General features: G+C 38.2%; 1 protein-coding gene across 5 annotated transcripts in view; it reads right to left on the reverse strand.

The window, feature by feature from the left end:
• Window positions 1-8,462: 8,462 nt before the first annotated feature.
• Window positions 8,463-26,423, reverse strand: part of NR2C1 (nuclear receptor subfamily 2 group C member 1) — a 45,784-nt gene continuing 27,823 nt past the window's right edge. The window contains exons 10-13 of one of the 5 annotated variants that reach the window (XM_054445401.2): window positions 17,872-18,011; window positions 14,934-15,056; window positions 11,710-11,815; window positions 8,463-8,972 (exon numbers count right to left, since the gene is read on the reverse strand). In XM_054445401.2, coding sequence (XP_054301376.1) covers window positions 8,798-8,972; window positions 11,710-11,815; window positions 14,934-15,056; window positions 17,872-18,011 — 544 coding nt within the window. In that variant the 3' untranslated portion in view covers window positions 8,463-8,797. Of the gene's footprint in view, window positions 8,973-11,709; window positions 11,816-14,933; window positions 15,072-17,322; window positions 17,397-17,871; window positions 18,012-26,423 lie in introns of those variants that run through there. The other 4 variants (XM_054445399.2, XM_054445402.2, XM_054445403.2 and 1 more) reach the window with 4 other exon arrangements.

Consider the following 26,423-nt stretch of genomic DNA (forward strand, 5'->3'; position numbering starts at 1 on the left):
CTGATTTTTTTTGGTCATTAACTTGATATCAAAATTGTTATTATAGAACAAACTAAAGTTAAAGAGATATACAGAATTCAGTTGGATATGTGAACAAACATTGCCAGAAGCCTTAATTCTTTCTTCAATGATCTTAGCTTCAATTTAGCTCATCCATTTTGATCATTTTCCCTCTTAAATTTAGTACATTGAACATATGTACCTCACTGAAGAAATCATATAGTTCCATTTTCTGAACTGATTTCCCACTCCTAGCAACTACTTCCAACCCTTTTAGCTTATTTTGTTATTCCCTACCATATTTCTAAATTACATGCTTATAATATTTCTAGATTTTTTCCAACTTTAGGCATTATTTGTTGACTTCTCAACATAGGTGAGGACTTTTAGGGCTTTCACACACTCCCCTCTTCACACCTAGCCCCTCCCCTGCCACTTCCTGCTCCATTTTTCATACATATTTACTAAATTTTCTGTTACATATCCATGTAAGGACAATTTAGTGTTTGCAACTTCTCAAGGGCTTACTCCCCTCCCTTGGATACAGGGAATTGTGGAGGAGATCTGGAGATCTAACAGCACCTCATTTTTTCCACATGAGGATTTATTTTTCTATCAAATATCACGAAACATACAAAAGTGCCTATTTGATCTTAAGAATCTACAGTCAGCTTAATAAGTAGAATAGTATCAGAGATTGAAGTTTTCAAAAAATGGCTGAAAAAACAGCTTTGATTCCCTAAACTCTTCCAGAATCTTGCCACTTTCCTGTCAAAGGGCATAGTTTATCTTCCCTTGAATGCGGGTGGGTCTTTGCATCAATAAATAAAATGACATGGAAAGCAATGTTGCTTGGTTTCTGAGGGTAGGTTAGAAAAGACCATCTGGCTTTTCCCTGGCACTTCTTCTCTCAACACTTCCTCCAGCAGCCACATGGAAATTACCCTTCATTTCCCACAAAATGGAGTCCAGTCTGTAGCTGAGTAGTTTTCTTAGTCATCTCCTGCCCATACAAGTTTGAAGGTCCAAGATGATACCCTCCTGCCTTTTTGTTTTGTTTTTTCAAATTTTAGAGACAGGGTCTCACTCTGTCACCCAGGCTGGACTGCAGTGGCACCATCATAGCTCACTGCATCCACCAGCTCCTGGGCTCAAGCCATCTTCCCATCTCAGCCTCCAGACTAGCTAGGGCAGCCGTGCACCACCATGCCCAGCTTAGGATGTTACAATCCTTTAAACTTCTTATGATTTCTTATGTATCAATTTGTAAACAATTCCATAAGATGAAAACCACCCCCGACCTCCCAGGCCCCAATCTTGTCCAGGTAAACCTTCTCTACCTGGGTTTCCAAGTGAGGCTGCTGAGATGCAATATTTTTTCCCCCAAATGAGGGAAACATTTCTAGTATTTCTGGTTCCATATTCTCTTCCAGAAGCTTGCCACTTCATCATTAGGAGGTGGAGTATATTTCCCCTCCTTTTCCATCAGCACAGACCTTTGTGACTTCTTCGATGAGTAGAATGCAGCAGAAGACACTGAATTAGTGTTTTTTTTTCATTTTTTTTTGAGACGGAGTCTCGCTCTGTCACCTAAGCTGGCGTGCAGTGGTGCAATCTTGGCTTACTGCAACCTCTGCTTCCCAGGCTCAAGCGATTCTACCACCTCAGCCTCCCGAGTATCTGGGACTGCAGGCACGTGCCACCAGGCCTGGCTTTTTTTTTTTTTTTTTTGTATTTTTTGTAGAGATGGGGTTTTGCCATGTTGTCCAGTCTGATCTTGAACTCTTGGGCTCAGGCAATCTGCCCGCCTTGGCCAAAGTGCTGGAATTACAGGTGTGAGCCTGCATCCCCTGCCTGACACTGGATGAATTCTACTGCCAGGCAAGAAATGGTAACAGAGCTCCCACGTGGCCTTCTCAACCCTTGTTCTTGGAACCTAGCCTCTAGCTTGTGAGGAAGGGAAACAGGACTAGGTATGTGTTCTGGCTTCAGCTCCACCTGAGTCCCAGCAAACAGTCTTGTGAGGAAGGGAAACAGGACTAGGTATGTGTTCTGGCTTCAGCTCCACCTGAGTCCCAGCAAACAGTCTTGTGAGGAAGGGAAACAGGACTAGGTATGTGTTCTGGCTTCAGCTGCACCTGAAGTCCCAGCAAAGTCACTATCAACTTCTAGACATGTGAGTGAATGATTACATAGATTCCAACCTCACTATTTGAGCTGACCTAGCTGTGGCTGAAAGAAGCAAAGACAAGCTGTCTCTCCCAAGCTCTGTCCATGTTGCATATTCATGAACACAATATATGTTGTTTTAAACCGTTACGTTTTGAGGTGGCTTGTTTAAAAGCAAATAGAACTCTGTCAATACTTTTCAAGCCCCTTGTATTCTGTTTTTATCCTCTTCCTACCCCTTCAGAAGTAACTAGTATTCTAATTTAGTATTAATATTTCCTTTGCTTTCACAAAAGTAGCTTTCCCACATAAATACCTCTCAGCAATGTATTTGCCTGTTTTCAGTAAACCAGTTAAATTTATGGTTTTGTATACTTTTGGGCTTTTTTCATACAACATTGTATTTTGGGGATTCACTCATGTTTACAGTTTATTCCTTTTTTAGTGTTGCATAGTATTCCATTGGGTGATTATACCACGATTATCCATTCTCCTGTCAATGGATATTTGAACAGTTTTCCTTTTTTGCTCTTACAATGCTGACATGAATATTTTTGTATGCCCCCTGGTACATGTGTGAGTTTCTCTAGGATAATTTCATGCATGTTCAACTTTACTATTTAATGCAAGATCTTTCCCAAATTTATTGTACCGACACTCCCACCATCAACACACATATTTTTACTCCACGTACTCTATGTTTGGTTTCGCCAGACTAAAATTTTATCATTCTGGTGGGTGTGTATTTGCTTCCAAAACAGACTTTCAGCAAATCCTTCATCTTCCCTTCCAGAGATGTCACAGTACAAGAGCGTTTTGGAGGATCTGTGGTACCAATCAGATTGCTTTGCAGCTTTCCATACCGCAGGATAAAAAGTCCTTCTCAGGTTTCATAGGATCATCACTACTAATCTATTTTTAGCTTTCAAAAAGTTGTGGTTATTATTTATTTGTCTCATTTTTTTGTCTTTGTAAGATGCATTAAAAAACAAAAACCATAAAGCAAACCAGGTGTGGCAGTTCACACCTGTAGTCTCAGCTAATCAGGAGGCTGGGAGACTAATCAGGAGGCTGAGGTGGGAGCATAGCTCGAGCCCAGGAGTTCCACCCTGGCCAACACATTGATACTTGGTGTCTAAAGAAAATTAAAACAACCTACAAACCTTTAGCTGTTTCAATGCAGTTTTAGAAGGAACTTAGGGTTAAATGTATGCATTCAAGGCATCTTTCACCAGGCATTAATTTTTTAATTTCAGTAAGTTTTTTCTGAATGTTTTTTGGCTTTTTTTTTTTTTGAGACAGTCTCGCTCTGTTGCCCAGGCTGAAGTGCAGTGGCGCCATCTCAGCTCACTGCAACCTCCGCCACCCAGGTTCAAGAGATTCTTCTGCTTCAGCCTCCCGAGTAGCTGGGATGAGAGGCGCCTGCCACCATGCCCGGCTAATTTTTGTACTTTTAGTAGAGACGGGGTTTCACCATGTTGGCCAGGCTGGTCTTGAACTCCTGACCTCAGGTGATCCCCCCCGCCTCGGCCTCCCAAAGTGCTGGGATTACAGGTGTGAGCCACTGCACCCAGCCTGTTTTTTGGCTTTTCAAATCTACTTGGTTATTTTTCCTGCTCCTGTTTCTTGTTTACTTTTAGATTCAATTTTTTTCTCCTTAAAACATATCATATAGTTACATTCTGCATGTGACCATTTTAATATCTAATATTGTCTTTGAGGATCTTTATGTATTGCTTATTTCCTTGTGAGTTTGATAATTTTGTGTACTCATATTTGGTTGAACCTAATCTGTGAGAATATCAAGATTTTAAATTAAGGGTTGGTAAACTATATTCCAAGAGCCAAATCCAGTCCACTGCCTGTTTTTGTATATGTTTTATTGGACCACGGGTATGCCCACTCATTTATGTTGTCTACAGTTACTTTAGCACTTTTTGAGTCGTTTTAACAGACACTGCATGGCCTATGAAGCCAAAAATATTTCCTTTCTCAACTTCTGATCTCAATTATGAATATTTTCTCCAGAGAAGATTTACATTTGCTTCTGCCAGGATGCATGGGGTACTACTGACCTGAAACAACCTTAGCCTTCTTTAGGAAGTCATCTCAATTTGGTGAACTCAGCTAATAGATCAAAGGCCTTCAGAGTATCTATTCCTCTATACTGCTAAAAGTAGCAGTCATCTTCTTTGACTATATTGTGATTTCAAGATGCCATATCTTTTAAAATTTATAATGATGGATCATTTCCACCCACAGACACGTGTCCTTTTGTGGAATTTTTCTTACATTATTTAATAATTTCCTTTTCTTAAGTCTTTTCTATTTTCCCTTTCTTAAACTCTTAGTATTGAAAATGTTAGACCTTGGCCGGGCGCAGTGGCTCACGCCTATAATCCCAGCACTTTGGGAGGCCAAGGTGGGCAGATCATTTGAGGTCAGGAGTTTGAGACCAGCCTGGCCAACATGGTGAAGTCCTGTCTCTACTAAAAACAAAAAGAAATTAGCCGGGTGTGGTGGCGTGTGCCTGTAATCCCAGCTACTGGGGAGGCTGAGGCAGAATTGCTTGAACCTGGGAGGTGGAGGCTGCAGTGAGCCAAGATTGCACCACTGCACTCCAGCCTAGGCAACAGGTTGAGACTCAACCCCCCACCCCCACCCCCTGCCAAAAAAAAAAGTTAGACCTTGTTTGATTCTCTAATTTTATCATTTCTATCCTATTTTCTATTCCTTTGTCTTTTGGGTTTACTTTCAGGGTGAATTCCTCAATTTTATCTCCCAATCCTTCTAATGAATTGCCTTGACTATCATTTTTAATTTCTAGGGGCAATTCCTTGCTCCAAATTTTTTTGGGGAAAACTCTGTTCTCCTTTTATGGATACATCTGGTTTCTCTCAAGATATTAATTATATTTGGGGAATATTTTTCTGATCTTTGCATTTTGTATCTGCTCCCCACCCCTCATGTCTGGTCTCTCATGCATAGAGATTTTCCTTAAATATCTGGCTATCCTGGGCTGTAAGTTCACATTTAGTAATAGGGCACTAAAGAGCTGAATGGAAACCCAATACATACACACATGACTTGGTAATTGGAGGGCTTCATTGAAGAGTGATAAGGTGGCAAACAGGCTTTATTTATTTATTTTTTATCATAAAGGGATAACCAAAATGGATATCTTTTCTCTGGGGCCATTTAGCTTCTCCAAAGAAAAAAAACCTGGCAGAGAAAACTGTATTGATTGCCAGTATCCTGGGAAAAGGGTAGGGAGCCTACATATCAGCCAAATGCACTTTTTTTTTTTTTTTTTGAAACAGAGTCTTGCTCTGTTGTTGCCCAGGCTGGAGTGCAGTGGCGCAATCTCGGCTCACTGCAACCTCTGCCTCCTGGGTTCAAGCAATTCTCCTGCCTCAGCCTCCTGAGTAGCTGGGATTACAGGCATGTGCCACCATGCCCAGCTAGTTTTTGTATTTTTAGTAGAGATGGGGTTTCACCATATTGGTCAGGCTGGTCTTGAACTCGTGACCTCGTGATCCACCCACCTTGGCCTCCCAAAGTGCTGGGATTACAGGCGTGAGCCAACGCTCCCGGCCTCCAAATGTGGATTTTCACTTCCTCCACATTTTCAACCCTGTATCTTAGTCACACCTTTTGTTATCCCTGGTATTCTGTAAGTCCTATGCTCTTCCAGTTCAGTTTCTCAGAAGAATTATCTCTGGCCTCCTCCTGCTTGAAAAGGAAGGAGAGAAAGTGGCCACCTTTTTTTTTTTTTTTCTGAGACAGGATCTGGCTCTGTTGCCCAGGATAGAGTGCAGTGGCATGATTTTAGCTCACTGCAACCTCGGTCTCCTGGGCTCAAGCCATCCTCCCACCTCAGCTTCCTAAGTAGTTGGGATTACAGGTGCACACTACCACACCTGGCTTTTTTTTTTTTTTTTTTTTTGTAGAGATGAGGTTTCACTACATTACACAGGGTAGTCTCGAACTCCTGGACTCAAGCAATCTGCCTCGCTTGGCCTCCCCAAGTGCTGGAACTACAGGCATGAGCCACCATGCCTGGCCTCCACCCAACTTAAGTAGGGCTGGGGAAAGGCAGTCTAAGTATTCTGTATCCAGACTTGCAACCAATCTTTTTTTTTTTTTTTTTATGTCTCAAGCATCATCTCTGCATCTGAGCACTGGTTCCTTCAAGGTACTGAGCATCTTGTTTGGTATCCTGGCTTCTTTCTCATTGCATTGCCTTTTGCAGTCACTCAGTTAAAGCTTCTTTAGTTCTGGTTCTACAAAATCAGTCATTCTTTCTCTACCTGCATTTTGTTTTCCAAAAATTTACTTTACTCTATCCTTTGATTTCTTCTCTCCTGTTCCATTTGTCATCGTGTAGTTATATTTTATGGACATTTTACTGAGATTTCAGGAAAGAAAACAAAAGCTAATCTACAGTATTTAGCTGGGAGTCTTCAAATTGAATTGTAAATAATCCTAAAATATAGGACACAGAAATGTTTCCATGTTTTTCTCTTCCTGGAAGTACTTTAATTAAAATCACCCCACCTAAGAGTCACCTATTATATCAGTGGCCATTCTTATTAGAGCTTTCTTAATATAGCAGATCTATACTTGCTATAGATGAAACCACAATGGAACAAACGAAGGATAAGCAATCATTGAAAAGGAAAATGAATAATATATTTACAAATATATTGGTAAGACACAGAAATTTGTAATGCAAGTCACATTTTAATATAGTTTTAAAAAGTCTTCCAAATATAGTAGCAAATTTAATCAGAAAAAACACCTGAAACATCTTAACTATTAGTACATTATTTTAAAGGATGATTTCCCTGATTCCTTGGCTTACTAAATTGTATTTATAAAGGTATAAACTACTGATTTTTCCATTTGAGTATTATACTAAATGTAATTTCTTTAGCTGATAATTATAAATAAAATTGTTGACTAAGATCATGTTTTAAATAGGGAAAAAAGTTTCCCTTAGTAAACTGGTAAAGCAATAAAATCCACATCCTCACAAAAACTTCAGCTTTTCTTCTATTGCAAAGATCTTTACAAAAAATGTACTCTGAGTGCATTATCCGTGTTTGCTTTAAAAATCAACAAACATACCAAAATAATTCATCAAGAAATCAAAGCAAAGAAACAGTTATCAGTATCAGGTTTGCTAAAAGAATAAATTACTGTGGAAGACATCCGAGGAGTCTAAAATGAATTTGTTGTAGCAGTAACAAGGCTTCAGGCTGATTCTTATACTGTTGTTAAAGCAGCCCTCCCATGCTTTACAGTGAAAAAAATCAGTGAATATTTCTTTATTTTAAAAAATTATTAATAGCTTCAAAATAATGTTTAAATTTGCCTTGAAAACATGTACTGGCTATGATAAATCCATTATTTGACAAATTGGGTGAGTTTTTTAAGTGATCTAAAAGAAATTGGCTAAAACCCATACATGACAGGTTTGGGAAGCTCTAACTCAGGTCAGAAAAGTGGGAGAGAGATCAGATCCTTTTTATGGAATGAAAGAGCAACAATTTAAATATCTTTTTTGAAATAGTGAAACATTTTGGGCTCAATTAGTCTTTATTACTTTCTTTTTACAGAGATGAGGTCTTGCTATATTGCCCAGGCTGGTCTCGAACTCCTGAGCTCAAGCAATCTGCCTGCCTCGACCTCCCAAAGTGCTGGGATTTTAGGCATGAGCCACCACACCTGGCTAGTCTCTATTACTTTCAAAGACAGCAGTAGGCCAGGCATGGTGGCACGTGCCTGTAATCCCAGTACTTTGGGAGGCTGAGGCAGGATCACTTGAGCCCAGGAGTTTGAGACCAGTCTGGGCAACACAGTGAAACCTACCACTATAAATGAAAACGAAAACAAAAAACACGAGCAGTAAGCTAAAAATATTAAAATATCAACACTAGCTTATTCTCAAAAACAATTTTCTGCTATATAAAGTGCTTGTAACTGATAATATACATTAAAAATGTCAACTCTTAAGATCATGAATGGCCTGTCTCACTGCCAGCAATGAGAGTGGTATATGCTAAGGGACACCATGATATTTACAGAAGACAAAAAATATATATTCAATTATTTCCTATAGTTGTAATACTGTCATTATACCAGTAAGCATAAAATAATCTTATTTTGATATGGTAATTAAACAAAAATTATTATGGCAGAGTAAAATGCAAGGAACTAACTCCTCCTTAGGGATGACCATTAAGTATTTTTACTAGTTCATAATGAAGTTAAATATGACTAGAACACAATTCAGAAAAAAGAGACTAATTTATTTGTTTTATAAAATAGAATGAGCGCTTAGTTTAGATAATCAAGAGGTGACAGCTTCAGGTATCATCTTCACCAAGAATAAATTTGTAGTGTTTCATATTCATTTAAAGGAATCAGGAAGAAAAATTCATTTAATTTCTGCTGCCTGCCCAGTCACTTCAAAAATTCTTAAAGAAGCTAAAATAAAAATACCTTAGATTCTGGTTACTTTTTAAAGTAAAAATTTCCAGATGCCCCAAAAGCAATGAGTTCAATTTGGTGTCTTGTGTTCTGGGAAAGAACAGTTAAGTTGACAGCACTGCAGTCGCAGCTTTCAAATGCCGTGACCAATTATTTGAGAGTTATAATCTGCAGGCTCCATTTTCAAAATATGTGGGATAACACTGTCAATTCGTATGTTGCCAATGAGACCTTTGAAAAACAATTCTTCAGTGATGGTAGCATTCATCAGTCTTAAAGCTGGCAATCTGAGTAGTAGTCTGGATAACCTAAAAAAAGAAAGAAAAAAGGGAGAGGAACAAGGTTGTAAACCAGAAAGAAATTTAGTAGAAAAATATGAGTAATTTCTGCATGTGGCCTAATTTAATAAAGATAGCATTTTCAAAAGTTAAAATCAAAACTTTAGTATTCTCAAGCCTTAGAACATATGGCAATTACCTGGGTATGAATGCAGTCTGACAGACTCCACAGGGGAAAGCCCTGCTCTTAGTGCTACACTGTACTGCCTCCACTTGGCTGTAAGGACCATGGAACTGATAAACCATGCATCAAGTTACACAATTTTTTTTTTTGAGAGAGGGCTTCGCTCTGCTGCCCAAACTGGAGCGCAGTGGTGTAAGCTCACTGCAGCCTCAATTCCTTGGACTCAAGTGATCCTTCCCGCCTCAGCCTCCCAAGTAGCTGTGGCTACAGGAGTGTGCCACTATACCTGGCTGTTTGTTTTTTTTTTTTTTTTTTTTGTAGAGACAGGGTCTCACTATGTTGCCTAGGCTGGTCTCACACTCTTGGGCTCAAGCAATCCTCCTGCCTTGGCTTCCCAAAGTACTGATATTACAAGCGTGAGCCATTGTGCCGGGCCAAGTTATACATTTAAGAATGGCGGCTGGGTGCCAGTGGCTCACCTCTAGGAGGCTGAGGTGGGCAGATCACTTGAGGTCAGGAGTTCGAGACCAGCCTGGCCAACATGGTGAAACCTCATCTCTACTAAAAAAATAATGATAATAAAATAAAATAAAATCAGCTGGGCATGACCAGCCTGGCCAACATGGTGAAACCTTGTCTCTACTAAAAATACAAAAAATAATTAGCCAGGCATGGTGGCACGTGCCTATAACCCCAACCACTTGGGAGGCTGAGGCAAGAGAATCATGAGAATTGATTTAACCTAGGAGGTGGAGGTTGCAGTGAGCCGAGATCATGCCACTGCACTTCAGCCTGGGTGACAGACCAATATTCTGTCTCAAAAAAAAAAAAAAGAAAAGAAAAAGAATGGTTTAGCACCTCATTTCAGGTTTTAAAAATCGCAATGTTTTGTGTTATCAGGACATAAGACATTTTCTTGGTTTTGCTCTGCAAAAAACTACTGGAAGTAGGCAATAGTTGCTATTACTGGGAAAAGCACAGAATGTGGAATCAAGACCGCTGGGTTCAAATCTTGATTGAACTGCCCACTACTTATATAAATGTGTGCTTGCCACTTACTGTCTCTCACAGTGCTGTTGTGAGGATGAATGAAATGATCCCTGCCAATTTCTGTGCCAGGTAGTGAGGTTTCTTAGGGTAAGACCCTACCTTGTGTCAAAGTGCCTTGTAAGTTGAAAACTACTATCCAAGGATAATGTATTATTTTTAAGTAACCAACAAAGTAAAAAACTGAGAAAGTTGCAGTCACAAAGGAAAAAAATTTAAATACTGTATTTATCTGTATAATGAGGCATAGAGTAACTTTTAAAACTTAAAGATGCTGAAAAACAACCATAACAAAACCACCTTTCCAAAAAGACTGTGGTGGGTTTATCCTTCTGTGCTAAGGCCTTGCACTCTAACACCTCAGACCAAATTAAACCAGCAGCCCCCAGGATTATCTTCCTGGAGCTGTGTGCTCTACTCCTCAAATTACTCAGCATCCACATCAAACTACTCAGCTTTTACAGAACTGGTAGAAAGCAGAATAGGAAAACGAGTTAGATAAAGTTAAGGCTGATATTTGAGATGAGACTGGCTTATAAATCTACATTATTTAATATATGTAAAAAAGTTATTTTACTAGTTTGAAGTATGCTAAACTAATAAAATGTTTTATTTATTATAAGCAAACACACTTATATAGCCCTTACTATATGATAGGCACAGTCCTAAGCACTGTACATATATTAACTGATTTAATTCTTAAAATAATTGTAAAAAGTGGGTATTATTATTATCTCCATTTATAGGTGAGGAAACATGCCCAAGGTTATGAAGCTAGCAAGTGCAGGAGTCAGAATTCAAATCCAGGTACTCTGGCTCTATAACCAGGTGATTAACCCCTCGGCTATAATGTCCCTCTTTAAAGAAAGTGGCTCTTATAAAAAAAGAATTTTTCTCAAAGAATATTGGCGAGAAATAGCTTGGAGGGAATTTCATAAACCATGTTTCAAAATTAATTATAAAACAATCTAATGGTATTTTATTTTTTAATTATTATTTTTTAGACAGGGTCTCGCTCTGTCAACCAGACTGGAGTGTAACAGTATGATCACACCTCATTGCAGTCTCACCTCAGATTCCTGAGTAGCTGAGACTTCAGGCATGCGCCACCACGCCGGGCTAATTTTTGTATTTTTTTGTAGAAACAGGGTTTCACCATGTTGTCCGGGCTGGTCTCTTGATTATTTTTTATCCTCCTTTTACTAACAAAATTCATTATTTTATCCAAAGAAAAAGAGTTTGGATTTTAGAGTCAGACTACCTGGGTTCACGGTCAGGTGCTATCATTTACTGTGTGACCTTGAGCAAAGTTAACCTCTCTGTGCTGAAGTCTCCTCTTATATAAAATGTAAGAACTGGATGAAATATTTTATGTAACGTACTTGCAACAATGCAATACTGCTTTTTATAGCATTAGTATTTCAAAGTTAAGGTTGCCTAAAACATTTAATTATTCTGAGAGTAGAAATAATGAGATAACAGATCCACAAAAGGTTTTTCAATTATTTTAATTATATAGAATTTAACTCTAGATACCTGTAGGTGTCATCTGGATATGTTTTGGTTATATAATCTTGGAATTCCACATAAGCCTTTTCCTGAAATTTCTCTATCTGTTCCATGTTTTCTAGGCCTGGATGATCTGAAACATTAAAGAAAACATTGGTACCCTAGCTCTGAACGTTCATTTAAGACAGAGTGGATATGAAGAGACAGAAAGAATAGTCAAAACAGAAGCTGCATCATAAAATGTGTGGCTCAGGCTGGGCGTGGTGGCTCACGCCTGTAATCCTAGCACTTTGGGAGGCTGAGGAGGATGAATCATCTGAGGTCAGGAGTTCAAGACCAGCCTGACCAACATGGAGAAACCCCGTCTCTACTAACAATACAAAATTAGCCAGGCGTGGTGGCGCATGCCTGTAATCCCAGCTACTCAGGAGGCTGAGGCAGGAGAATCACTTAAACCTGGGAGGCGGAGGTTGCGGTGAGCCGAGACAGCGCCATTGCACTCCAGCCTGGGCAACAAGCGTGAAACTCTGTCTTAAAAAAAAAAAAAAAAAAGTGTGGCTCATTCATTCCACAAATATTGATTGAGCCCACCTACTATATACCAAGCACTATATTTTACATATTTAAAATTATTTTTTATCTCGTATACATATGCTAACAACTAATAGAAAATAAGTGGGTGTTACCAAAATAAACAGCTTTCTCTCCATTCCAAAAGTAGTAGGAAGGCATTTGATAACTTTGCCTTTAACAGGAGCAAAAGGTAAATGACTCAGCTTAAAAAGACATTTTAAGGCTAGGTGTGGTGGCTCACGCCTGTAGTCCCAGCACTTTGGGAGGCCGAGGTGGGCGGATCACAAGGTCAGGGGTTCAAGACCAGCCTGGCCAACATGGTGAAACCCCATCTCTACTAAAAATACAAAAAATTAGCTGGGTGTGGTGGCAGGCACCTGTAATCCCAGCTACTTGGGAGGCTGAGGCAGGAGAATCGCTTGAAACCAGGAGGTAGAGGTTGTGGTGAGCTGAGATTGTGCCACTGCACTCCAGCCTGGGCAACAGAGCGAGACTCCGTCTCAAAAAAAAAAAAAAGGCATTTTAAATCCGTGAAATATTTGCAGATTATATTCTATGTCATATTTTTATAAGTCAAAAATTCTATTATTTTTAGGTAAAAAGGTATATAAGAAATTATGAAACCATAAATATCATCTCTATCAGAAAAATAACAGAAATATGAAAAAATCTATATAAGCATTTCAATGGTCACTATAACATTACACAAAAACAGAAATATTAAAAGAACTTCATAAAAATTATGCATAGCTTAAGAAATGTTGAATATGGAAAGCTCTGTTCTCATGGATGAAAATTTTAAAAAGTAATAAATGGAAAATCCTAAAAATACTTAGTAAAATAAAATTACATTAGAATTTAAACTTCAAATCTATGATCTTCCAATTTTCACCTAGGGAAAATGAAGGTGACAAATTGTGCTAAGAATAGAGACATACGTTACTAACTCATAAGAAACATTAGAAGAAATAGTACAAGCTTTCATGTTCTTACTGGTATTACTGACAGAAAGAAACAGGTTTCCTCAGATAATTTTATTATGATGCACAAGAACAGAAACATATCAGAATGAAAAATACAGAACCTAAGATAACAGTCAATTTCTCTTATTCAGAAATTGATCACTGAGAGCTTACCGTCATTTTACCATCTGTGAAAACTGTAAACTGGCAGGAAAACAAGAAACCAGTTTTTTTAATTTGTTGGTAACTCATATAAGATGTTTGGAAATCTAGCCCATCAACATAGCAATAATCATCTCATTCTGCCATTTAGTAATGCCTAAAAAAATACACCTAAGAATTCAAATGTTGATGTGACAACAGAAATAAAAGTCTATAATATTTTTTACATTTTCATTTATTTTTGAGACAGGGTCTCCCTCTGTCACCCAGGCTAGAATGCAGCGGCGTGATTAGAGCTCACTGCAGCCTCAAACTCTCAGGCTGAAGTGATTCTCCCACCTAAGCCTCCCAAGTAGCTGAAACTACAGGTGCGCACCAGCACATCCAGCTAATTTTTTTTATTTTGATTTTTGTAGAGAAGAGGTCTCCTTATGTTGCCCAGGCTGGTCTCAAACTCCTGACCAATCCTCCCATCTCGGCCTCCCAAAATGTGAGGATTACAGGCATGAGCTACTGCGCCCTGCCAAGGTCTATCATATTATTTCACTGACTTCTCAACCTCCCTTTTCATACCCATATAAATGTCTAACATCTTTAAAATTCACCAATTTAAAAAGTATACAATTCGGGCCAGGCGGGTGGTTCACTCCTGTAATCCCAGCACTTTGGGAGGCCGAGGTGGGTAGATCACTTTAGGTCAGGAGTTCAACACCAGCCTAGCCAACATAGTGAAACTCGTCTCTACTAAAAATACAAAAATGAGCTGGGTGTGGTGGTACATGCCTGTAATTCCAGCTACTGGGGAGGCTGAGGCAGAAGAATCGTTTGAACACAGGAGGCGGAGGTTGCAGTGAACTGAGATTGCACCACTACACTCCAGCCTGGGCGACAGAGCGAGACTCAGTCTAAAAAAAAAAAAGTATACAATTCAATAGTTTTTAGTATGAATATACTGATAGTTGTACAACTATCACCACAATCTAATTTTGGAACATTTTTGTCACTCCAAAAAAAACACTACCCATTAGCAGTCACTTCCCATTTCTTCCTTCTCCTTAGTCCCTGGCAACCACTTATCTATTTTGTCTATACCGGTTTGCCTATTTTGCATATTTTATATAAATGAAATCAAACAATATGACTGGCTTCTTTCATTTAGTAGAACTTTTAAAGGTTCATCTGTGTTGTAGTATGTGTTAGAATTTCCTTCCTTTTATGGCTGAATGATATTCCATCATATGTATGTATTAAATTTATTTGTTCATCTGTTGACCGACATTTGGGTTGTCTCCATTTTTTGACTATTATAAATAATGCTGCTATGACTATTTATATACACATTCTTGCATAGATATATATTTTTCATTTCTCTTGGGCTGACAAGAGTGAAGCTGCTGAGTCATATGATAACTCCATGTTTAACCTTTTGAAGAACTACTGAACTCTTCCAAGGCAACTGCACCATTTTACATCCCCACTTGCAACATATGAGGGCTTCTATTTCTCCACATCGTGAAACATTTTGTTTTGAATAAAAAGTAAATGTTTATATACCTGGACTGAAGAGTACTATTGCCTTCAGGTAGGCATATTCATATCCATCAATGCAGAGTTTAACCATGCTGTTACAAAACTCCTGTAGTTTGAAGATGTGCTCCATCAATAATTTTCTTCTTTCTGTTGACATTTTATCTTTAATTAAAAATAAACAAATGCTTCTAGTGTTTGTCTAAAATGAACAACTACTTTCATCCAATATATTTCCCTCTCAAGAATTTTGAAAAATTTTTTAATTCTTAAATTTTTTTTGAGGCAGGGTTTTACTCCTGTCGCTCAGGTGGCAGTGCAGTGGGGTGATCTTGGCTCACTGCAACCTCTGCCTCCTGGACTCAAGCAGTTCTCCTGCCTCAGCCTCCCGAGTAGCTGGGACTAGAGGCACATGCCACCGCGCCCAGCTAATTTTTGTATTTTTTGTAGGATGGGGTTTCACTATGTTGCCCAGGCTGGTCTTGAACTCCTGGGCTCAAGTGATTAGCCCACCTATGCCTCCCGAAGTGTTGGGATTACAGACGTGAGCCACTGTGCCTGGCCTTCCTCTCATGAATTTCAAGCTTTGAGTGACCAATGTAGAAATGTTTAAAATTAAGTATTTCTGCAATTATAGCTAAAACTAATCATCTTAAGATATTGTTCATTCAAGAACAACAAGCGGTTAGTATAATCTGTATAACTTAGAAAGGTTTATATTTATTTTTCTTGAGACAGGGTCTCGCTCGGTTGCCCAAGGCTGGAGTGCAGTGGTGCAATCTCAACTCACTGCAACTCTGCCTCCTGGTTTCAAGCAATCCTGCCACCTCAGCCTCCCCAAGTAGTTGGGACTACAGGTGAGCACCACCATGAATGGCTAAATTTTGTATTTTAGTAGAGACGGGGTTTCACCATGTTGGCCAGGCTGGTCTTGAACCCCTGACCTCAAGTGATCTGCCTGCCTCAGCCTCCCAAAGTGTGAACCACTGTGCCCAGCCAGATTTATATTTCATCTTAATTCTTTTGATGTTGTAAAAGTACTTTTAAAAAATGAATTATTTTCTCATGGTAATTGCTTTTGGGGAAAAAACTTTATATAAAAAATGGATTTGGATGTTTATGGCAATTGGCTTGTTAAAAACAAACAAACAAAGAAAACTCTAAACATAATGGTTCCTTTTTTTTTTTTTGAGATGGAGTCTCGCTCTGTCGCCCAGGCTGGAGTGCAGTGGCACGATCTCGGCTCACTGCAACCTCTGCCTCCCGGGTTCAAGCAATTCTCTGCCTCAGCCTCCTGAGTAGCTGGGATTACAGGCGCCTGCCACCACGCCTGGCTAATTTTTTTGTATTTTTAGTAGAGACGGAGTTTCACCATGTTTGCCAGGCTGGTCTTGAACTCCTGACCTCGTGATCCACCCGCCTAGGCATCTCAAAGTGCTGGGATTACAGGCGTGAGCTACCGCGCCCAACGCCCCCCTCCCCACCCTTTTTTTTTTTTTTTTTTTTAAAGAAATGGTTCTCACTCTGTTATCCAGGCTAGGGTGTAGTGGTGCCGTCATAGCTCACTGCAACCTCAAATTCCTGGGCTCAAGTAATCCTCTGCCTCAGATTCCTAAGTAGCTGGGACTATGAATATAGGCATGCGCCACTATGGCCATCTAATTTTTAAAAAATGTCTGTAGAGGTGGGGTACCACAATGTTGTCCAGGCTAGTCTTGAACTCCTAGGCTCAAGCAGTCTCACCTCAGCCTCCCAAAGTGCTGGAATTACAGGTGTGAACCACCCCACCTGGCTGAAATGTTTGCTTTCAAGATATACCTTTGAGAAGATAGGATGTAAAGATAACCACCTGAAACACTAGACAACTAAAAGTATGTAAGACTCAAATTTTGGTAATAGGATTTTATTTAAGCTTATATTGGTTGGGAAAAAATGAGCAAAACCATCTACATGTTTCACTACCAAGACTACTATTAATAAAAACAAATATTTAGTAAAAACACTGTTAAGAAAAAACTGAAGCAGAATAAAATTTTACAATAAAGATTTTAATTTATTGTAGAGGGACTGTTTAAAACCCATCCATTAGTAATTAGTCAACCATAGCTTTCCTGAAGGTAGGCTTTATAACCATTACAGGCATATAAGATATGAACCAGGGGTAGCAGTCCATAAGTAAGATGGGAATGTGATGCTGCCTTCTAGTAGATCTATTTTTGATGACATTTTAAGGTGATTACCCCTCTGCTGTTAAATATAAGGAGGAAGCAAATGATTTAAAAATTATATAAAACCATAAGAAATAGAATATGCTAAGGAACTAAAAGGTAGTCCCCAATTTATAAATTATTCCTGAGCTCGAAAGGCAATTTCCCCATTTGTTGATGGGGCACTGTTTTGGGTAGTCATAAGCCATTCTATAGTTAAGCATTTATAAATCAGCGATTGCTCGTCTTGTGAAATGAATGAGGGCTGCAATTACCTTGGCATCTAGGAAAGGAAAAACAGATTAAAAAGGATTGTTCCTGACTCTTCAGAACTATTTAGGTGACAGAATACACCCTGATGAATTGATACAAAATCAACCTATCTTAGGATTCAAAGGGCTATAATAAAGAAAGGTCATTTAAAAATTGCTGAGTAGTATATGTTTTAAAATATTTGACCACCTCTACATAAGCTCACCCTGGATTCTTTGATAGTTGCACAGAAATTCACAAGGCCTGGTCAGAAATAGCCTGCCAGACTTAAGTATACTGTTTTCAATTTTGTTGCAATCTATTTAAAAAATATTTTTAGAGGATTAGTAAATTTATAAAATTGTAAAAATTATCTAAAGTAAGAAGAGCACTGGTACCTAAAACACTAATATAATAATTATTAGATATCTAACTTTAGTCATAACATTTAATAAAACTCATGCCTCCTCCTACATCCTGGAAAAGGTAAGGAAGGTGCTTTTTACCTTGTTGAAGACTATTGTGAAGACAATTCACAAATGTTGCTAATATAGTTGCTACATTCATCACTTGCCAGCACTGGGCAAGACCAAGAGTAAAAAGTTCATTCCAGTAAGCTTTCACCAGTGATATGCTGTTTTCTTGCCTATTAAAAACAGTAATAAAAGCACAAATCAGATATTATTAAAATAAGTTTTATAAACCTTACAGCTAGTCCAAATACTTAAAAACAGCATATTACTAAACTAAAATTACTCTAGAAAGATTTGAGCAAGTCTGTGTTTTGTATAGCTGATAACAAAATGAGAAATGAGGAATGCTTAGACATTTAAATAGTAGCTAGCTCATCAATCAGCCAGTTTATAAGAACAATTGCAAGTAATATTCAAACTAAAAAAGTTGGGGCTTTAACTTCACATTTAATACAAATGGAATAAAGATTGTTCTTAAAAGCAAAAGCATATACTAAAAAAAAACTTTTGCTTTGAATACAGGTAAATACCTTTTAAAAGAAAGGGCAATTCAAATTATTTTATTGTTTTGAGACAGAGTCTTGCTCTGTTGCCCAGGCTGGAGTGCAATGGCGTGATCTCTGCTCACTGCAACCTCCACCTCCTGGGTTAAAGCGATTCTCCTGCCTCAGCCTCCCTGGTAGCTGGGATTACAGGCATGCACCACCACATGCAGCTAATTTTTGTATTTTCAGTAGAGACAAGGTTTTGCCATGTTGACCAGGCTGGTCTTGAACTCCTGATTTCAGGTGATCTGCCTGCCTTGGCCTACCAAAGTGTTGGGATTACAGGCGTGAGCCACTGCTCCCAGCCTCTAGAATTATTTTATAGTAGGCAAGCAACCAATTTTAGGAGTAAAATGGTTCATTGTATAAATATGTTTCAGAGGAGATATTAGTATCCCTATAAATGAGATACCCAGGATTTTACTATGAATAAAAAGAGATTAGAAAGGTCAAAAGTTCTTTCCTGAATTTCTAAGTAAGTGATCTCAGCAGCATAAGGAGGCTGAGGCAGGAGAATGGTGTGAACCCAGGAGGCAGAGCTTGCAGTGAGCAGAGATCACACCACTGCACTCCAGCCTCGGTGACAGAGCGAGACTCCGTCTCAAAAAAAAAAAAAAAGACCCCCATCTCTACAAAAAATGAAAACATTAGCCGAGCATAGTGGCATGTGCCTGCCGTCCCAGCTACTTAAACCTATTTATCCATTTGAAATTAGGCAAATAAACTTCCCAGGTCTCAGGTTGTCTAATGATACAAAATGCAGAGACACTATACATCCTTTATCTTGCTCAGAGTTATTAAGAGGTGAAATGTAAGAATTAGCTGGGGCTGGGTGCAGTAGCTCACGCCTGTAATCCCAGCACTTTGGGAGGCTGAGGCAGACGCATCACTTGAGCCCAGGAGTTGCAGACCAGCCTGGGCAACATGACGAAACCCTATCTCTGCAAAAAATCCAAAAATTAGCTGGGTGTGGAGGTGCACGCCTATAGTCTCAGCTACTCGCAGGCTGAGGTGAGAGGATCACCTAAGCCTGGGGAAGTCGAGGCTTCGGTGAGCTGTGATCACACCACTGCACTCCAGCTTGGGTGACAGAGTGAGACCCTGTCTCAAAAAAAAAAAAGAGAATTAGCTGGGTGCTGTGGCACATGCCTGTAGTCCCAGCTACTCAGGAGGGTTGAGGTGGGAGGATTGCTTGAGGCCAGGAGTTTGAAGGGGTAGCACACCATGATTGCATCTGTGAAGAGACACTGCACTCCAGCCTCTAATCTGGCACAGGAAGACCCTGTCTCAAAAAAAAAAAAAAAAAAAAAAAAAAAATTGAGAAAGTATATGCCAGTTACTGGAGAAATAGCAATTAAGAGATTAAGTCTGCCTTCATGAAAAAGAGGGGAAATAACAAATATATAATTTCAAATATTTTATATAAATATACATATATGATTATACATAATTTTAGGTAATAAAAATTCTACATTACTATAAAGTATGTATATTAGAAAATGGGAAGGTTCAGCTAAGGTGGTTAGAGAAGGCATTTCTGAGGTGGCAACATCTGAGTGGAGAAAGATGGCAGAGAATTAAAACAAACAAACAAAAACAAAAATCAGATCTAGGGGGAATAGTATCCCAGAGAGAACAAGGGCAAATGTGCTAAGGTGAGAACAAGCATACAATAGATATTCAATACAAATTTTTGAGTGAATTACTAAATGCTATCCTATTGTCTTGGAAGGTCCTTTCGTAGCCTTGTTTTCCTGGCTAATACCTACTGATCCCTTAAAATACAGCTCAGAGTTCACTTTCTAGAAGGAACATTATTCCTCTCTCAACAGTTAATCATTCCCCCTTCAGTGTCACGCACACATGTATCCTCACTGAAGGCAGAGACTCCCTTGTGCATTTCTGTATCTCAGAGACCAATGCAGTACATGGTACACAGAAAGAATTCTGCAAATGATTTCTGATCTTAGGGAGTACAGAACAGGCAGAAGTGAGAACTTTGATGAAAAGAGCTGTGGACATAGGCCCTTTTACAATTAAACAATCTTTAAACCAAACCTACAGACTTTATTATAAATAAGATGATGAAACTATAAGATTTCTTTCCTTAAATCTCTGGAGAGATATAAGTTGGTAAGAACATCCTGATAGGAAATATGTCCAACCTAATGAATGGTACTTATATATTTTTCTTCTTAATAAAGCTTTAAAATTAGGATAATCAGTATGTTTAACAGAAATCATTCGTTAAGAACCACAGCCTTCTTTATGACATTATATTTTATTAAATAATTGAACATACTTGAAACAAACGCTAATACTGTCAACTCAGTCGCAGCAAGTTTTTTTTTTCTGAGAATTATTAATGTGAAATTTTAACTTCAGGCTGATCTCTTTTCCATTCAGTATCCAAGAAGGATCACTGGCCACAAGAAACTGCCTACCATTTGAAAGTAAAGTTTAAATGCAAAGAAAACCAGTATTTTATAATATTCATATAGAAAATGCTTAAAAATATCAATCTTAAACAAAATCAAAGGAGATAAAAATAAAGGATACTATTTTCATTAAAGATGGATAAAATCCAGAATTGGGGAAGAGGTGAGGAAATAAGTATTCATTCTCATACACTGCTGACGTGAGCATAAACTGGATCAACATCTTTTCAGAGAACAGTTTGGTAGTACCCATCGAAAGTTAAAATGTACACCTTCTTAGACCCGGCAATTTCACCTCTAAGAAACTATGTTATAGAAATACAGTCATGCATAGCACAACGTTTTAGTCAACAATGTACCACATATACAATAGTGGTCCCATAAGATTATAATATCATATTTTTATGGACACTTCTCTATGTTTAGATACACAAATATTTACTATTGTGTTACAACTGCCTATGGTATTCAGTACAGTAACATGCTATACAGGTTTGTCCTAGGTTTGTAGCCTAGGAGCACTAGGTTGTAGCATATAGCCTTGATGTGTAGTAGGTTTGTGTAAGTACACTCTATGATGTTCACAATGACAAAATTGCCTAATGATGCATTTCTGAGATTACATAGCCATCATTAAATGGGCAACACATTTACCAGTGGGCACATTAAATGGGCAACACTATACTAACATGACTATACTAAAAAAAGTGGGCGAAAATACATACACAATGCCACAAAATGCACATTGTAGCACTGGATATAATAACAAAGAAAACTGGCAACAATCCAAATGTCTACTAATAAGGAATGAATAAGTACATAAAATGGAATACTATAATAGAAGCTATGAGGACAAATGGGGTAAATTTACATGTACTAACATAGGAAGAAGTTTATGAGTGTAAAAAGCAAGGCAAAGAATAGGATATGTAAATATGTGTATGTATTTAATTGTCTAATAAGTATCTCACGGAAAATTTCTAGTAGGACACCAAACTGTTAACAGTGGGGTTAGTTACCTCTGGTGAGTGAGGTTTTACTTTATAATCCTATAGTTCAATATTACTTTAAACATTAAAAAAAATTAAAAGCTAACATGAAGGAAGTTAAACTCAGTTTCACTTTTAACCTCTGATTCTGAAGTTTTAAGGAGGAAATAGCTAACCAAAGTAGTTTACTAGTAAACACAGAAAAGGAAAAATAAATGGAAAAAAATCAGAGCTGGCTTGTGCTATGCATCTTTTAGTAAGAAAGTACCCTGGCATTGCTGGAGAAGCTCAGAAAAAAAGGAGTATAAGTGCAAAGGATAAGAATACCAAAATTATTACTAAAGAAAAAAGACAAAAGTGGCAGATGAGAAATAACCTACCAGATTACTGTGTTTCCAAAAGAAAAGTGAAAAGGACTGTAGAAACCAACTACAGAAAGATATCTATTTACATTTATCCAAACCCCAAACCAAAAACCCTGATGGTATAAGCTAGCTATGTTTTTAAAAGTTCAATTATGTTAGGAAAGAAAAACAGCAAGGCTACTCTAAAAAGATGGTCTTTAAGAGAATGAAGAAGAATGACCTTTTATTATCTACTTTGCAGCAGGCAATGGCTTAGATCCATTTACATTCATTATCTCACCTATGTGATGTAGTTCATAATCAAGTGTTTCTGCTCCTAATTTACAGACACTGAGCCTCATTTAGGTTACGTGGTCCAAAGACACAAAAGCCAGCAGATGTATAAAAACAGAATTAGAACGTTTATGCTCCTTTAAACCTCATTACACAATTTAGCAAGTAAAATGCTAAAATCAGTAAATTTCTCAGTAGAGACTCCTCCATTTAAGGTTAATATTTTGGGACAGTAAGGGCATGTTTGCTACCAGTTTTTCCTGTTAGGAAAATAACTGACTATTGTAGTTTATGTTCAAAACATCTTTCCTTTAAGAAGCAAAAAGAGCTGAGTAGAGACTGTAGTTAAGGTTATCACTAAGGCATCTAAAAAGCAACACAAATGTTGAGGTTAAAAAAAAAAAAAAAAAAAAAAAGGCCAGATATGATGGCTCATGCCTGTAATCCCAGTACTTTGGGAGGCTCAGCTGGGAGAATCGCTTGAGGCAAGGAGTTCAAGATCAGCCTGGACAACATAGTGAGACCTCCATCTCTAGTTTTTAAAAGAGCATTAACTTGCAAAATAGTAAATATGTTAATTTCTTTTACAAATAGGTACAGGTATTTTTCTCTAACTACTACACTATATTGTGGGTTTACTTTTTTTTTTTTTGAAGCAGAGTCTCACTCTGTCACCCAGGCTGGAGTACAGTGACATGATCTCAGCTCACTACAACCTCCGTCTCCTGGATTCAAGTGATTCTCCTGCTTCAGCCTCCCGCGTAGCTGGGATTACAGGGGGCTGCCACCATGCCTGGCTAATTTTTGAATTTTTAGTAGAGACAGGGTTTTGCCATGTTGGCGAGGCTGGTCTTGAACTCCTGGCCTCAAGTGATCTGCCTGCTTTGGCCTCCCAAAGTGCTGAGATTACAGGCATGAGCCACCACGCCTGGCCTATATTGTTAATATTCATTAAAATACGTATATAGGACTCACAATTAGAGGTTATATAATTGTTTATACTATTTATTTTCATAAAGGAATATAACTTTTGAGCCCCTCATATCTGGTAATACTGAAGGCACCAGTCCTCAGGGAAAAGTATCAGTGATATGTCAAAATGAACCCAAAAAGTTACAGGTTTCAAAACTACAAAGTTACAGGAAACATTGCATTATGTTTCAGTGGTAATTTAAAAGATTCAGCTGTCTGGCTTAGCATTTAATGGAAGGCTATTGATTACATTATTCAATAAATAAAGTCTCCTGTGGTAAATGGTGGTGGTTTGGAGCTTTTGGTTATATTTTAAGAATCTAGGTAGAGATGACTGCTGCCATACTTACTCCAGGCAAATCATGACAAGTACTCTCCACTACCCCGCAATGGAATCTACCACTATTCATATAGCCACTTAACCTAAATTTTGCAGGGAGAACTTAAAACCAACAATTGAAACTACAAATCTTAAAACAGAAAATCAATACCTTTGTAAAATACAGAAGCCTTGTAAAATATTAGTAGTATTAACTGTATACTGACAATCAACACCTTTGTAAAATACAGAAGCCTTGTAAAATACAAAGGTACTAACCATGCACTGTTTAGTAAAATTAAATATTTAAGTTACTGTTCCCTTCAATTAAAGTGATCAAAACAATCTTGATTTCAGAAAATGATTAATGTTGCTTATCTGTTTCTCTCTGTAAAATTAGGACTTTGTCACCAACTTTTATATTTTTAGATAAAAATGCAAACTTGGCCAGGCGCAGTGGCTCACGCCTGTAATCCCAGCACTTTGGGAGGCCCAGGCGGGCGGATCACGAGGTTAGGAGATCGAGATTGGCCCGGCTAACACGGTGAAACCCCGTCTCTACTAAAAATACAAAAATTAGCTGGGCGTGGTTGCAGGCGCCTGTAGTCGCAGCTACTCGGGAGGCTGAGGCAGGAGAATGGCCTGAACCCGGGAGGCCGAGCTTGCAGTGAGCAGTGATCACCACTGCACTCCAGCCTGGGGGACAGAGCGAGCCTCCATCTCAAAAACAAAAAAAACAAAAAAAAAAGCAACCTAATGCGTCTCTACTTTTAGAATATTAGAATAGCTTTTATTTCCATATAATAGAATTTTTCCATCATTAGCACTTTGTCCTTATCCGTATGATTAAGTAAACACATAAATAAGATCTATGAATTATCCAGACAGGGATAAAAAATGAGAGTTTGCATCATGGCCTTGATTGCTAGATCAAATTCTAATTACAAAGAATCTTGCGGTTGTTACATTGAAACTGATTCTCAATACAGATCACAGGAAAATGTGGCTACCACTATAAAAATGACTTATTTTATGAACAGAAACCTCCTGAGGCCTTATTTTTGGTTTCTTCAACATCTGTGCTATTTCCATAGGATAATTATACTCAATTTAATAGAAGTACTTAAGATCAATGGTGGTGTAAATAATTCAAGGAGTTCAAACCACTCCCCAAAATTCCTCCCTTTTGTTGTTTTATTATAATAACTGATGGCCTATCATGAAAAATATCACCAGGTTACTTTTTAGACATATGAATGTGAGTTACAAGATGACTGAACTACACTTAATATTTTAAAATTAGTCAATTGCTGGCTAGGCACAGAGGCTCACGCCTATAACACCAGCACTTTGGGAGGCTGAAGTGAGCAAATCACTTGAGGCCAGGAGTTTGAGACCTGCCTGGCCAACATGGGGAAATCCCATCTCTACTAAAAATACAAAAATTAGCTGGGCTTGGTGGTGCACACCTGTAGTCCCAGCTACTCAGGAGGCTGAGGCATAAGAATTGCTTGAAACTGAGAGGTGGAGAGTGCAGTGAGCCGAGATCATGCTACTGCACTCCAGTATAAGTACTTATTTTAAAAATTTTGGTAGATAATAGACTAATTGTTCTCCAGATTACCCCACCCTCGGTAGTGTGTACTTGGTTTTCTGTATCCTCACTATATTTGATACTATTGATCATTTCAGTAATTACAAAGTAGAAAAAAGACTATCCCAACTAAATAAAAAAAAAAAATCAATTGCCAATATGCAAATTTACATTGTATTTTTTTCTACAAACAAACACACTGGACGTTGGGCGAGGTGGTGCACACCTGTATGGGAGGCATCCATATAGGAGGATTGCTTGAGCCCAGGAGTTCCAGATCAGTCTCAATGACAGAGGAAGAACTCATCTCTTAAAAAAAAACCCAGAAAACTAGAGAAATTCTGAAAATTGAATGTTAAAAAAGGACTAACAATCATTTTAAAGGTTAACCATTCTAAATCAGGCTTTTAGTCTATGTAACTATAATTGAGCACATGATTTAACGCATAGTATAATGCTGATTAATAAACCAAATTATAATGTTAAATATGCCTTTATTCAGTTCTCTGTATGCCTTTTGCAATCATGTTCGCATGTTTCTTTGTTATATTCAAAACAGTCTCAGAGGATAAGAGGTGGGCAATTATTATTCCCATTTGGCAAATGGAAGAACAGGTATACAGGATGTGAAACTGAATTGTTTACAAAATCATACTGGTGAATTAGGGTCCTAGGAGTTGAATAAAAACTTTCTAACTTTGAATAAAAACTTTCTAACTACGGGCTTAACTTTTTCCATTGTTTTGCCTTTAGACACACCAGTTATTTTAAAACAATTTAAATACATTTGGCAAACTTTAGGTAAAGCTTGAGTTTCTTACAGTAGGCCATTTTCTATCTCATCTGATTTCTTCAGAACAGAATATAGATATACTCTTTTTTAAGAGACAGGGTCTAGCTCCGTTCCAGGCTGGAGTGCAGTAAGCAATGTGATCATGGCTTACTTCAGCCTCGAACTTCTGGGCTAAAGTGATTGGCCCCCCTTAGCCTCTAGAGTAGCTGGAACTACTAGTGTGCATCACCATGCCCACCTAATTAAAACTTTTTTTTTTTTTTTTTTTTTTTTGTAGAGACAGGGACTCACTCTGTT

Source organism: Pongo pygmaeus, chromosome 10 (genome assembly GCF_028885625.2).
Source record: "Pongo pygmaeus isolate AG05252 chromosome 10, NHGRI_mPonPyg2-v2.0_pri, whole genome shotgun sequence".
Classification (NCBI taxonomy): domain Eukaryota; kingdom Metazoa; phylum Chordata; class Mammalia; order Primates; family Hominidae; genus Pongo; species Pongo pygmaeus.